At 39.2% G+C, this 15,604-nt stretch overlaps 1 protein-coding gene and 1 long non-coding RNA gene across 3 annotated transcripts in view; one reads left to right on the top strand and one right to left on the bottom strand.

The window, feature by feature from the left end:
* The window catches only part of TNFSF15 (TNF superfamily member 15), a 35,920-nt gene that overhangs the window by 14,578 nt on the left and 5,738 nt on the right, over nt 1-15,604 (top strand). The window contains exons 2-3 of the mRNA XM_007474529.2: nt 6,376-6,418; nt 7,928-7,975. Of these exons, the coding sequence (XP_007474591.1) occupies nt 6,376-6,418; nt 7,928-7,975 (91 nt within the window). The remainder of the gene's footprint in view (nt 1-6,375; nt 6,419-7,927; nt 7,976-15,604) is intronic.
* The window catches only part of LOC130456424 (uncharacterized), a 44,957-nt gene continuing 42,527 nt past the window's right edge, over nt 13,175-15,604 (bottom strand). For both annotated transcript variants that reach the window (XR_008915255.1, XR_008915256.1), the window contains one exon: nt 13,175-15,532. This is a non-coding gene — a long non-coding RNA (uncharacterized LOC130456424). The remainder of the gene's footprint in view (nt 15,533-15,604) is intronic.

Below are 15,604 nucleotides of genomic sequence, written 5' to 3'. Positions count from 1 at the left end.
CTAAATGACTTTCTGAACTTGGGAACAAATACACCAAAGCAGAGAAGAGAGCATACTTGGGAGGTAAAAGAGAACTGAAAGGGGTGGCTAGGTAGCACAGTGGGAAGACCCAGGTTCAAATTTGACCTCAGACATGTTCCAGCTGTGTGAGCATGGGCAAGTCACTTAACCCTGGTTGTCTAGACCTTGCTGCTCTTCTATCTTAGAACTGATACTAAGACAGAAGGTAAGGGCATTTTTATTGTCATGCAAAACAGACTTCCATATTGGTCACTGTTGTAAGAGCAAAGTCATACAAAACCAAAATAAAACCAATGATACACTGATGTGAAAGACGACTCCAACAGTTCTTTCTCTGGAGGCGGAGAGCATTCCCCATCAGGATTGTCCCAGATCAGTGCATTGCTAAGAGTAGCCAAGTCTTCACAGATAATCATCATCCACTATTGCTGTTATTATGTACAATGTTCTCTTGGTTCTGCTTATTTCACTTTGCTTCAGTTCCCACGGATCTCTCCAGCCTTTTCTGAAGCCATCCTGCTTATCATTTCTTAAAGCACAATAGTGTTCCATCACCAACAGATACCACAATTTGTTCAGCTGTTCCCCAATTGATGGGCATCCCCTCATTTTCCAGTTCTTTGCCACCACAAAAAGAGCTGCTATAAATATTTTTGTTCAAGTAGGTCCTTTCCCCTTTTAAATTATTTCTTTGGGATAAAGACGTGGATAAAGTGGATTACTGGATCAGTTTTATAGCCCTTTGGGCATAGTTCAAAATTACCTTCCAGAATGGTTAGATCAGTTCACAATTCCACCAATAATGCATTAGTGTCCCAATTTTGCCACATGTTCGTATTTTTAAAATGTTTTTAAGGACAAAATTCATACATATGTGTATGTGTGTGTGTGTGTGTGTGTGTATGAAAAGTAAAAAACAGTCATTGCCCATGTTAAACCCTAGAAAATAAAGTAACAGAATTCTCTGGATCTCAGTAGTAAAGTGAGCTCTCTAAATGCTAGGTTCTTCCCTCCCTAGCCATTTTGTATTTATTTTGATTATTTGCTATTTATTTTTGTCTTTATAGTCCAAGTATATAACCGAGTTCCTGGCTCATTTGTTGTTTACCCATTTCAGTCATGTCCCATTCTTCATGAACCCATTTGGAGTTTCCTTAGCAAAGACCCTAGAGTGGTTTTCATTTCTTTCTCTGACTCAATGTTTTTTAAAACTCTTACCTTCTATCTTAGAATCAATACTAATATTGTATGCAAGGCAGAAGAGTGGTAAGAGCTAGGCAATGGGGGTTAAGTGACTTATCCAGGGTCATACAGCTAGGAGGTATCTGAGGTCAGATTTTAACCCAAGACCTCCCATCTCTGGCTCTCCATCCACTAAGTCACCTACCTATCCCCTTCTCCAGCTCACATTACAGATGAGGAAACTCAGGCAAACAGGGTTAGGTGACTTACCTGGGATTACCAAGCTATTAAGTGTCTGAGTCATCCTGAAGATGAAGATGACTCTTTCTGATCCCAAGCCTAGTGCTCTATCCATTGTGCCACCTAGTTGCCCCAACTTGGATCACAGAAGATACTTAATAAATTATTTTTTTGTTTGTTTGTTTAACCCTTACCTTTCATCTTGGAGTCAATCCTGTGTATTGGTTCCAAGGCAGAAGAATGGTAAGGGCTAGGCAATGGGGGTCAAGTGACTTGCCCAGGGTCACACAGCTGGGAAGTGTCTGAGGCCAAATTTGAACCTAGGACCTCCCATCTCGAGGCCTGATTCTCAATCTACTAATTGAGCTGCCCCCTTAATAAATTCTTAGTGATTATTACCTGATGAAATTGACTTCAATTTATGAAATATCTATATCAAAGCTCTACACAAGAGAGTTGGCTAAATTCTTGTCTAGACAAACTACTTTCGAGCCAATTTGGGGACTTGTTAATAAGATTCATTCTAGAGCTTGTCTCAGGTTCTTGTGGGAAGTATTTATTTACAGTGTTGTATGAGAATTGAATATTTTCATGTTGCTATTTTATCTAAGGAAGATTCATTCTGGGGAGTCGAATTCAATTGACAAAATTCAATTCCATTTGATACATTTTTACTAAGCACAGCCTGTTGTATGTGGAAGATGCTGTGTTCTAGGTAAGAAATGCAAAGATGAAAACAACCCAGGGGCTCCTCTCAAAGAGCTTACACAGTCAGAGAGGGGGTTGCCAGGGTGCAAATACTCTGAAATTTGGTAGATTAGGATAAGGATCACAGCGTGATACAAAGAACTCTAAGAACATTTGTAGAACAAGAGAACATTTCCATTTGGGTTGGTAAGGGGAAGGATCAGAAGAAAAGGCTTCCTGATGTGAGTGGCTTTTGGGCTAAGTCTTTTTTTTTTTTAATTAAAACCCTTACCTTTTGTCTTAGAGTCAATACTGTGTATTGGTTCCAAGGCAGAAAAGCAGTAAGGGCTAGGCAATGGGGTTAAGTGACTTGCCTGGGTCACACAGCTAGGAAGTGTCTGAGGCCAGATTTGAACCCAGGACCTCCCGTTTCTAGGTCTGGCTCTCAATCTACTGAGCAATCCAGCTGCCCCCTTGGGTTAAGTCTTAAAGGAAGAAAAGAAGATAAGATGACAGGAATTAAGGAGGGATGGCCACATGGAGTGTTTGTTTTCGTTGTCAAAACAGAATAAATGGAGGCTGCAAATCACTGGGCTCCACAATGTAGTTTTGTGGGACTAAAAGGTTTGGCCTTTCTTTTTCTGGATCATATAGACAGGCCCTAATTAAACAAACCTTAATTAGACACATTAGTCATTTTAATCGTGTCTGACTCAGTAGTCCCATTTTCTTGGCAAAGATCCTAGAATGGTTTGCCATTTCCTTCCCCAGTCCATTTTGTAAGTAAGGAAACTGAGGCAAAAAGTAAACGACTCCCCTAGGTTCATATAGCTAGTACCTGTCTGAGGACAGACATTATTAATTCAGGAAGATTAGTCTTCCTGAATCCAGACACTGTGCCTTTTCCACTGTCCCTGGCTGCCCCTTACATGAATGGTAGATGTATAAAATATACTAAATAAATTTTGGATAGATGCAATGACACATGTAAAACCCAGAGGAATTATGCATTGGCTACAGGAGGGGGGCTGGAGGAGGGCAGGGAAAGAACATGAATCTTGTAACCATGGAAAAATGTTCCAAATTAATTCATTAAATAAAATTTTCAAAAAAAATTTGGATAGATGGGTATCTTTGGAGAAAAAAAAAGGTCTCACACATAAACCCAATTGTAAATATAATTTCAGAGATTTTTGACTCCCAAACATATAGCTATCGTTTAGACCTAAGCATTGACAAACACTGAACAAATAGAACTGTGCAAAAATGGATGGGCTGAGTCATTATGGAGTGAGTACCCCAATCACTGGAAAAATCAAACAGAAACTGGATTACTTCTTATTAGAAATATCATAGAGGAAATTTATAGGGCAGAAGATTAAACAATGATTTTCAAAGGACCTTATAACATTCTGATCAAATAAGAAACATGGAAAGCATTTTGTAAACCTAAAAGTACTTTTATATTAATATTGCCTGTGGTTATTTGTTATAATTATTATCATTATTTCATAAATCTCTCTTCCTAAACAATCAAGGGAGAAAAAGGTTGGGGCAAGGTCATGCCACATGAGGATTAACTGAAAAAACTGGAGGTGTCTATCCTAGAGAAGGATCGAGGGCAGAGACATGGCAAATGTCTTCTACTGAAAGGGCATGCATAATGCAGAAGAGAGGCTGATTTTGCTCTGCTATGCCTTGGAGGTCAAACTAGGAGCAATGGGTAAAAGTTGCCAAGAAGCAAATTTTGGTTTGATGAAGGAAAAGCTCCCCAGCAATTAGTGCTCCGCATTAATGGCACACGCTAGCTCTGGGAGTGGCGTTTCCATCTCTGGAAATTCTCAAGCAGAGGCTAGTTGACCACTTGGTGAGGATGACGTTGAGGGAATGATGGTTCAGGCAGATGATGGACTAGATGATCACTATTGATATTCTCTAACGCGCTTAGGAATGTATATGATGTTTGAAGGAAAAAAGCAGTACCTGTGATCCAAAGTGTGCCACATCCTAAGTAAAACCCAGATAGGAAAGGAAAGACAAGTTTAATTTTTTCTTCACTTGGGGACAATGGAGGGCTCGATTCTGGGTTACATTGTGGGGAAATGAATATTTGGAAACAATTGTGATATTAAAAACAAAAGGCAGGACAACTGGGTGGTTCCATGGATAGAGAACCAGGCTGGGAATCAGGACCAAGATTCAAATCTAACCTTAGATACTTCCTAGCTGAGTGACCCTAAGTAAGTCATTTAACCCCAATTGCCTAGCCCTTATCACTCTTCTGCCTTGGAACCATACTTAGTATCAATTCTAAGAAGGTAAGGTTTAAAAAAAAAAAAAGAACCAAATTAAAAAGTACTCCCATTCCATAAGAGAAAGGGAGATAGGTAGTTGGCTAAATGGATTGAGAGCCTAGAGATGGAAGGTCCTGGGTTCAAATGTGACCTCAGATCCTAGCTATGTGACCCTGGGCAAGTCTCTTAACCCCCATTACCTAGCCCTTCCCTCTTTTCTGCCTTGGAACCAGTACACCATATTGATTCCAAGATGGAAGGTAAGGTATTTTTTTTTTGAGGGGGGTTTAAATACTATGTTTAAAAACTTAAAAATCTTCAGGCATATTCAATTCTTCAACAATAGCTAAATAGAAGCAGGACAGAAATCTGGAAGTGTCCTAGAAATACAATCGCCCCTGGTTTGCCCAATACGTGGTTCCAGCAGGAATATAGGCTCTGGGGAGCTGAGTCAGTTGCATTTAACCTCCTCACTAATGAATGAAGATTAAAACAACATTTGTCATGGTGTCTACTACTTATTGCCTGAGACCACGGGCAAGTCATTTAGCAACCTGTTTTCTCATCATTAAAATGAATGGTTAGACTAGATGGACTCTAGATCCCTTTGAGTTCTAAATCCTATGAATTACACTTTGTGCAAAGCATTATATAAGCTACTAGAACATACAAAGGAAAAGAACAGTGGCCCCTGTCTGCATGGAGTTTATAGTCTACTAGAAGAGAATATATCTGAGTAGTTTGGCAGCTCAATGGTAGCCTGGGGTCAGGGAGACCCAAGTTCAAATCCAGTCTCTGACACTCACTATATGTGTGACCCTGGGCAAGTCACTTAACCTTGTTTACCTAAGTTTCCCCTTCTGTAAAATGAGCTAAAGAAGGAAACTAGCAAACCATTCCAGTATATTTGCGAAAAAAATCCTAAAAAGGATCACAAAGAGTAAGACATGACTGAACAACAGCAAGATTGGTATCAGGGACAGGTAAAAAGAAAGTTACATTACAAAAGCAGATATTGATGATAAATTATGTTGTGCTAATTTGTGTTTAATTAATTTTATTTTTTAATAAATTTTTATTTTTTTAATAAATTTGTGTTTAATTCTCCCCATACGAATTTAACATGACCTCATATTTAAAAAAAAAAAAAACATGGCATTTAGGAGTATTTGGTATTATCACCACCTATTTGGAGCGATGAGATTCAGGTTCAGACCCTAGGTCCAATTCTTTCTTTCTTACTAGGGTCAAGTCATTCACTTGTAAGTCTCATTTTCCCCATCTATAAAATGGAAATAATACCTGCACTACCGACCACAAAGGATGATTGTGAAGAAAGCACTTTCATCTGTCTTAAAACACAATATAAATATGTTTTAGGGAGTTATTTCTCAGATAGGCAAAATAAATAAAGAGATCGATCAATTTGCTCAAGTCAGTTATCAGAGTATTCTGTTTCTTAAACTGTGGTTTAAGATGCCTCCAGCACTAGATAATTCTGTCCTTATTACCATAGAAAAACACCAAAGCATTAGATATGGAGAATTCCAGAGCTTTAAAATTTTACAGATGCACAGATGAAAATTTCTTGAATCTAAGTGGATGGAATAAAGTTGTTAGGTAATGGATTGGATAAAGCGTCATGCCTGAAGTCAAAAAGACATGAATTTTGAAAATTGTGCTTTCATTATTTATCCCTATTTTGTAGATGAGAAACTGAGGCAGACAGATCAAGTGACTTGCTCAAGGTCACACAGCTAATAAACGACTAAGGCAGGATTTTAATTCAGGTCTCGAAGAGGAAGATGCTGGGTACCTGGCGCTCCCCAGGAACAACCTTTTAGTTGTCATTTCCCCACCCCACTGTGACTGGGCTCAGCAGCAGCAGCAGCAGCAGCAGCATTTCTTTGTAGCTGAGAAAAGTTTTAACTACGTCTGTCTTTTCCAACAGTTTCCAAAAGCCTTGGGATCTGAGCGGTTATATCAGCGAGCTTGTAAGTTTATTTATCTTCTTTTTTCTTATGCTAAAAAAAATGTGGATAGTAGCTTTGAGGTCATTCCTGAAATATGGGGTGTGCACAGCTCCAAAGTCCCAAGCCCATGTATTAGGACCAGTGAAAATGCCTGTTGAATGGATTCTGGTGGGCCTTTGTTTCTGGTTCATTCGGGGTCTGCACCCAAAGGAAAGCCCTAAGCTATTGCAAGGGGGCATAGCCAGGGCATTGCTGGATATAGAGGGCTGGAGCAAGAGGTGGGCCTTTGCAGGGCTCATTGGAGTAGGTATCTGAAGACCTAGGTTTGACTTCCAGCTCTGTAACTCATCAAGTCATCACGGAAAATCTAGAACTCTGAATCTCATTCTTTTACATCAATGAGGCAATTTGGCCTAAGAAGCAAGGTGATACAAAGTGTCATAGAAGTTAGGAGTCACAGGTCCTGGATTCAAATCCAAAGCCTACCACTTAGTACCTGTTTAACCTTGGACAAATCGCTTAACTTCTCTCTGGACCTTAGGCTCTCCATCTATAATAGGAGGTTAAGGCAGATGAACTTCAAGGTCCAATCCAGCTTTAAATCTATGACTCTATTAATCAGATAAGAAGTTCTTAGATTGGTCAGGGGACCCCATAGGAGTCCCTGAGATCCTTTCAGAGTTTCAGCAAAGTCAAAACTATTTTCATAAGAATATGAAGACATTTTAATTTCTAACATAGTAAAGATTGATATTTCTCAAAAACATTAATAGATATAACATCTGAACAAAAGCTCTGGAGCAGTGGGGTCCTCAATAATTTGTAAGAGTGTAAAGGGGACCTAAGACCAAAAAGTTTGAGAACCAAAACACCAAATAATCTTTAAAGTCCCCTATAGTTCTTTATAGTCCTATGATCTTTAAGTGTTGCTTCAGGGCCCTTTTGGAGGGGAAAAAAAGGGTGGAGGTTTGTGAGTTTTCCTCTTTTAAATGCAATCAGAAAAGAAGAAACCAAAAGTAAAAGGAGTGTATCTTGGTCGATGAAGGAATCTTCATCTTTTTTGGGTCATGTACCTCTTGGCATTCTAGAGAAGCCTCTTCTCAGAATAGTGCTTTTAAATGCATAAAATAAAATACACAGGATCACAAAGGAAACTAATGATTTTGCTATTGTTATCAAAATCATTGTGTTGGATTTTTTTTTTTTTTGAAAACTCACAGGCCTGAGGTAAAGAACTAGACCAGACCATCTATGCCACCATTCCTAGAATTAAAGTTACTGTAGGAATAGCAATACAGGAGAACAATGAGCTCCTCTGAAGAGCTGCAGGCACAAACCCTGAAATTCTTCATGATTGGTCACCCAACAATGCTGGAATGGATTTTGATTAAATCCTGCCCAATACACCCTTCCAAAGTACAAATAGAATGTCCTCCTCTCATCACACCTTCCAGGAAGAGCTACAAACCAATACTGTTAGCTTAAGGTAAACCAGGACATATATAAATTATGCTTTGTCTTCTGTTGCAGATACGCCCCACAGGTCTAATTCAGACAAGCCAAGAGCACACCTGACAGGTAATTTTTCTTCATTGGGAATAATTCATTCCCTAGGACACTATCAACTGAGCTCCGTGGTCAGAGAGAGAAAGCTTAGGGGTGATGGAGATGGTATAATGGATCTTCTTAGAGGGTTGGGAGCCGAAGCTAGGTTTCACAACTGTGATGTCATCAGGGACAAAGGTTTCTTTGCAAGAATATTGCCTCTATAAATAGAGGTCTGCAACTTAGTCTCAGAGAATTGTCTGGGCCACTGAGGTTAAGTGATTTGCCCAGGGTCACGTAGCTAGCATGGAGAGGTTGGAAGGGATCCAAGAGGACATTTAGACCAATCCATCCCCTCCACAAGGTTTAGAGAGGAATCTTCTCTCTGCAACATCTGGCTTTTGATGCCCACAGCAGGCAACAATGTTTTAAGTTCTTCCCAGGACTTTTTGCAAAAAGACCCAGGGGAACCCACGTGTCAGGGGCAGAACATGGGCCCAAGTTTCCTGCCTTCAAGGCTGCCTCGCCAACCACCTCACCAAGCTGCCTCACATATGGGATAAATTAGGGTGGGAAAATACTCATGCATCAAAATAGCCCCAATATTCCATTTTGAGGCTTTGCCAAATTGCCTGGATTTAAAGTACTTGGCTTCAAACTGGAAATCCTATCTCTTCAGGAAAAAAAACGAAGCTTGGGATTTCCAATTCTTCTTTCTTGTGAATGAGCAGGACAAAAGTATTACATGAAAAACCCCTTGACATTTAAATTCTCGGGGATTTAAAAAATATTAGTAGTATTATTACCAAATGTGGAAGGCCAGGAGGACTTCCTCAGGGATTAAAAATTATGATTTGCCTCTCCAATTCCAAGAATTGAAAAGTCTAGGGAAAAGGCAAGACAACAGGCACAAGGCAGACCACTCCACAAGGACCAAGACCCCATCCCTAGCACAGTGCCCTGCAAACAGCAGAGAAATATATATCTAGTGAATTGGGAGGGGGGATTTCAAAATAACCTTGCCATAAACACATATATATGTATATGTATATATATACACACAGACACACACACACACACATTATTCATCATAAAACCAACTATTTTTTTTAAACCCTTACCTTTGATAAAGAATCAATACTGTGTATTGGCTCCAAGGCAGAAGAGCAATAAGGGCTAGGCAATTAGGATTAAGTGACTTGTCCAAGATCACACAGCTGAGAAGTATCAGAGGATGGATTTGAACCCAGGACTTCTAGTCTTCAGGCCTGGCACTCTAGCTTCCCCAAAACCAGCTTTTTCTCAGACACTAAGCATCAGGATTATTGGTATAGAGGTGCAGTGTCCCTCATTGTGTCCTCCAATCCAGGACTCCAAATTTTGTCCCAGGCTTAGAAGGGTATCCCCCAAGGATCCTTCATTCTTTCTAAGGTATGAGAGTAGATCCAACTTAGTATTGCTTATTTCAATATAATAATAATAATAATAATAGCTAACATTTATATAGGGCAAACATAGCAAGCATTTATATAATGTTTCCTATGTGTCAAGTGATTCTAGTTATGGTATCATTAGATCTTCACAACACCCTTAGGAGATAAGTGTTATTTTTATCCTCATTTTACACTTGAGGAAACTGAGGCAATGTTTAAGTGACTTGTATAGGGTCACCCAACTATTTGGATTTGAATTTGAGTCTTCCTGACTCTATCTATCTGCTCCAATATGCTAGCAAGCTATGATTTCAGAGGCTTGAGTAATGCATCCTCCCTCCCACACAGATTACAATTCATTAGAATTTAGCCAAAAGTCTTCAAAAATTGCTATAGTCAATAAATTAGTGAAAAGCATCTCTAAACTAAACTAGATTATTCTTCCAACAATGGGTCAAGATTCCATACTCAATGTCTTTAATGCTTGGGTAGATCTATCATAGCAAAGACACCATGAGTATAGCCTCCACAGCATCACTTCCATGCCATAATGAGGCATCGTTACCCAGTGGGAAATCCTTTATTTCCAGACCAATTGGCTGTTCTTCCAAAGAACCCTGGTGGTGCCTGAGCTGCAGAGCACCATAAACAGGAATAACTAGCTTCAGAAATACATCAGGGAAGGTTTTGAGTCCAAGCAAGATATTCAGAAATCCATTCAACAACATTTACTTCCTCTACAATTAATTTGGGTTTTTTGCTTTGTTTTGAGAGGATGAAGCTCCAAACTTGGACTGCACTAGTGTAGAGAACTCCCAGGAAGGGAAATCTCTCTACTGATACAGATCTACAATTATCTAGGAATTTATAAAGTTGTTCTTTGGTTGTTTTTAGTAGTGCCTCACTCTTTGTAAGCCCACCTGGGGTCTATTTTGGAAATAATCCTGGAGTAGTTTGCCATTTCCTTCTAGAGCTCATTTTACAGATGAGGAAACTGAGGCAAACAAAGTTAAGTAACTTGCCCAAGATTACACAGCTAATAACTGAGGCTGGATTTGAACTCAGGTCTTCCTGGGTCCTCATGCTGTCTCCACTATGCCACCTAGCAGTCTCTTATAGAGTTGCCTGAGGTTAAATCCCTTGCTGAAAATCATACAGCCAGGCTGATATGAGGCCAAACTTGAATTCAAACTTCTCTGACTGTGAGGCAGCATCTTTTTCCACTATATCATATTGCCTCTCAATGAATTTTGTTCATTTGGAATGTTTTTATTTTTTAAGATTTAACTAACTAAAATATCCCCGAAGGCCTCCCCATGACCTTTATATGTGTTCTTGCCTGAATGCTTTATCAAAAAGAATGCATTCCTTAAAAAAAAAAAATCAGGCAGATTGGACTAAAGGTGGTCTTTGCCAGGAGCCAGCAGGAAGTCATGGAAGGAGTTAGCTTAGTTGCTGTTACACATTGAGCCTACCAAATCACAGACAATCTCAAGAAGCCGCCTCTTTTTATTCGGGACTTTGATCTTCCAGTTCAATTTGTGATCACTTTATAAGCATTAATTTTTCTAAGCACTGGAGAGGCAGGTGAAAAATCAAGAACAAAGAAAAGGAAGCTCTTAGGGTAACTAATAAGAATGAGTTCCCTTTTTTTGTTGAAAGCAAGAGAAATATCCATAGATCATTTATTTGGGAGACCTCGCCTTCTATGTATGAGCGTGTGTGTGTGTGTGTGTGTGTGTGTGTGTGTGTGAGCTGGCTAAAGATAAAATATCAGATATTATCTGCTGGAAAGAGAGGCAGCAAACAAATGAATAAGTGCTCCCTTTAATCTTCTCATTGAAGCATAATCAATCACTTAAGGGAAGATTCATTGTGGTCATCAGTACGTGAAGGTGTCAAATGAACCGGGGAGCCTTTTACCACTGAATCATACTTAGGGGAAGTTAAAACATTTTTGCTTGCCCTGGCCATCCAAGGCCAGTTGGACACCAATGGCCAGATGTTAGAGAGAGCATTTCTCCGTAACCCCTGTAGAGGAGATGGGCTACTTCTAACTCTCAGACTTTGTGAGCCTGGCCTGTGGTTCTGGCCATTTGGCTTCTATTGAAAGACTCACAACAAGAAAAAACTCAACTTTCTGAGGCTTCCCAATCCTTTTTGGACAGCTTTAATTTTTAGAATGGTTTTCCTCATCCTGAGCCAAAATCTTCCTCCTTTTTTTTTTTTAACCCTTACCTTCCATCTTAGAATCAATACTGTTTATAAGGCAGAAGAGTGGTAAGGGCTAGGCAATGGGGGTTAAGTGACTTGCCCAGGGTCACACAGCTAGTAAATATCTGAGGCCACATTTGGTCTCAGATCCTCCCATCTCCAGGCCCAGTGCTCTATCCACTGAGCCAGCTAGCTGCCCTGATACATTTATTTTTCAGAGAACCAGTTGTTAAATATTTACCAGCATACCACTAAAAAGAACTACCACCTCTCTCCTCTCCAAGGGCAATATTAGCTATGGTATCTGTCATGCTGTTGACTCATACTGAGCTGAAACCCTCAGACTTGTGCTTATTAGCCAGGAGAACCTGAGCTAGTCACTCCCTCTGAACCTCCTTTTCCTCATCTGTAAAATGAAAGAGAGAAACTAAATGACGTATCAAGTCAGCTCCAGCCCCAAATTCTATAAGCATATGATAAAAGTTCTCTGCACTGCACTCAGCACTTAAAGTATGTCAGATCTCATTGGTTTGGGATTACTTCCACTGACAGAGATCACGACATCTTCTATGCTGTGGGGGACCTGGCATGAGTTGAAGTGGCCCAAAATGAAATAAAATACAATGATCGCCTGGTAGCCAGCTTTCTGGTGGTGACCCTTTCCAAATTTTTGTAGGCTGATCTATGGATCATAGATACAGTCTCTTTGCTAAAAAGGAAGACATGCACCAGAACGAGCATGGAACTTGGACCTAAGAGACTCGGGCTCACATCCTAGCTCTGACTTATTCACTAAGTGATCAGAAGCAAGTCACTGCATGCACCAGAGACTCATTCTCTTCATCTATAAAATGAAGCTTGTGGACCTCTCTTGTAACTACAGTGGGAAAGATTTATAGAAGGGAAGGGTTAGTAAGAGGGAAAGTCCTCTTTCTTTGTGTCTCCAAAGCTAGGCACCTAATAAATGCTAGCTGATCGACAATTTTCATAGATTTAGAGCTAGAAAGGACCTCAGAGGCTATCTGGGAAAACTAAGACCCAAAGGGTTCAATCACTTTCCTGTGGTCATACAGGTAATAGATGTCAAAAGAACAATTCAAACCCAACTTATCTGGAATAATATCATGATCATAATAATAACTAGCATTTATGAAACACTTACCATGTGCCAGGCACTTTTCTTAAGCACTTTACAATTATTTCATTTGATCCTCAAAACACCCCTGAGAAGTAGGTGCTATTGTCTGCATATTCCAGATGAGGAAACAGAGGCAAACAGGGTTAGGCAGCTTGACCAGGGTCACAGAGCTATTAAATGTCTGAGGGTGGATTTGAACTCAGATATCCCTGACTCCAAACTTGGCATTTTATCCATTATGTTGCACATCCTCACACTTTTTGCTCTCCACACACTTCTCTTCTCCATCTATTTAAATCTACCTGTAAAAATTGTTTTCTTTATTTTATTCCAATGGAAAATTCTACATAAGTTTTCCAACATTACATGATTCATGTTGTCTCCCCCGCCCCCCCCCCCCCACTTCCTTCACCCCTCCTGGAGTTCACAAGCAATTCCACTGGGTTATATATGCAATATCACTCAAAACCTGTTTCCATTCATTTTTTTTAAGTGAATACTATTATAAGACCAAAACCTCAAATCATATAACCATATAATCATATGTTTTCTTCTTCTACTCCCACAGTTCTTTCTCTCGATGCAGATAGCATTCCTTTTCATAAGTCCCTCAGGATTGTCCTGGATTGTTGCATTGCTATTAGTAGAAAAGTCTATAATATTTGATCATCCCACAATGTTTCACTTACTAAAAATAATGTTCTTCTGGTTCTGCTTATTTCACTCTGAATCAGTTCATGTAGATCATTCCTTATAGCACCATCCATCACCATCATATACCATAATTTGTTTAGCCATTCCCTAATCCAAGGACACCTCTCAATTTTTTGGAATTTGGAATTTGGAAAAAAAATTCCAATTTTTGCCACCACAAAAAAATGTAGCTATACATATCAAATCCACTTTTAAATAATTTTTGGCACTAAAAAGGTGTGGGGTAAATTTTGATTATCTGGGAAATGCAAAAGCTCAAGAATTCCTTTCTTTCTCTATGATGCTCCATAAATAAGCTGTTCCTAGATTGTTCTATATATTTGAGACAATTAGCTCCTAGGCCTCTAATTAATACTTAGTGAATTGAGAACCACAGGCTGCAGAGATGATAACTATTTTTATTAGGCCACTGTTCAACACCAGAAATTTTAGAATCTGTAGCTGGAGCTGTCCATTCAGTCCTACTCTCCTGTGGAAAATTATTAATTTATGTCCCCTTTCCAAAGTTCTCTAGTTACATCCAAAAGCCATCACAAAGTCAAAGATGAGGCTCTACTTCTTCACATCCGCAATGGAGCCATTCAAATTACAGGCTCACTCCATTAGGTCTTCACTAGTTGATTTCATGGATATCTCCAGAAAATATCTCATCCCAGACTGGCTTAGTCTTGCCTTTCCACCATATCTGGTTGCTAAAAAATGTCACAGTCAAATAACTCAGCCAAGAAGACATCCAAATTAATTGTTTTGGTATTATCCAGTGTTTAACCCTACACTAGTTCTGCTAATGAGGCAGCTACGTGGCATAATGGAGAGAGGCCCAGAGCCACGAAGACTCATCTTCCTGAGTTCAAATCTGGCCTCAGACACTTACTAGGTATATCACTCTGAACAAGTCACAACTCCTATTTGCCTCAATCCCTCATCTGTGAAGCAAACTAGAGAAGGAAATTTCAAACCACTACAGTGTGTCTCCCAAGAAAACCCCAAACGGGGTCACAAAGAGTTGGACATGACTGAAAAATGACTAAACAAGAGCAACAACAACTTCTGCTAATTAGGGCAGATGCTTTGGAAGCCCCAAAACCCAAAGTAATTTGGAGTCTCTGACTCTGTACTCCAACTGACAACTTGATAAAACCTGCCCCAAGCTATGTTCCCCTGATATATTATTCAAGAAGCCAGAGTCACCTCTCTGCATTAATGGGGGCAACAGAAGAGAACTTTAGTTGACCAAGTCCAAATACTATATAAAGATATTGCTGTTGTTAATGTTATTATCATTATCTTGTCTTCATCTTACCCAATGGAACTTATATGGAAAAAGTCTCAGGATTTATCATTCTTATATTAACATTCATTTATATTGAATAATTTCTAGATTCTTATGGAAGGAAAAAAATGGCTGGTTTTTTGTAATCAAATAAAAGTGTTAGGTTGTAGGCTCAGTGAAAGCATCCTTAATGCAAGTCCAATAGCAGACAGGATGAAGGATGAAGAGATTCTGATTTTTTTTTCTATTGCATCTATATTTTGAAAGATTTTCATTGTATGTGGCTTTGAGAATTTGTGATTAGAAGTACTTATATGATGATATCTAACAAAAATCATTCATTTTTAATGATTTCATATGCAATTGATGGTAGACAATAGCTCTATCTGTAATGATGCTCTGCTTATTAGTTGACTTCTCAAGAATATTTTGACAGCTGAATTTGTAGCACACAGATAGATGTGTCTTCATGTTGGTTCATGAAAGATAGAAAGTTTCTGATCTATAATTTTAACTTCTGGGTCACATCTTGCTTGCATTCTTTTATTATTTATACTTACATTTATCACCTAGTTATTTGGTAGAGGCCAAATTTTTGCATCCTTCAAGGATGCATTGCACAAAATTTTCTGTTCCCTTGTATAATCTGCACTGACCACCAGGTCCAAGATTTTTAAGGATAACTCTTCTGTAAAATGTGGCAGTGACAATCTAGTCCCAAATTACCATCACAAATAGTTCTGTTCTCCAAAACATATCTGCATGTCTCAGTCATTCATTTCTCTCTTCTTTGTCAACATAGTTTCTGGGTATGTCACCTGGGGAAGGAATTTTGATGATACTCTTAGATTTTAGCTTTTTCACCATCTCCATTGGTAACTACTGGTTAC

The sequence above is a fragment of the Monodelphis domestica genome, chromosome 1 (genome assembly GCF_027887165.1).
Source record: "Monodelphis domestica isolate mMonDom1 chromosome 1, mMonDom1.pri, whole genome shotgun sequence".
Taxonomy (NCBI): domain Eukaryota; kingdom Metazoa; phylum Chordata; class Mammalia; order Didelphimorphia; family Didelphidae; genus Monodelphis; species Monodelphis domestica.
The sequence above is the reverse complement of the archived record's forward strand: the minus strand, read 5'-3'. Positions and strand labels throughout refer to the sequence as shown.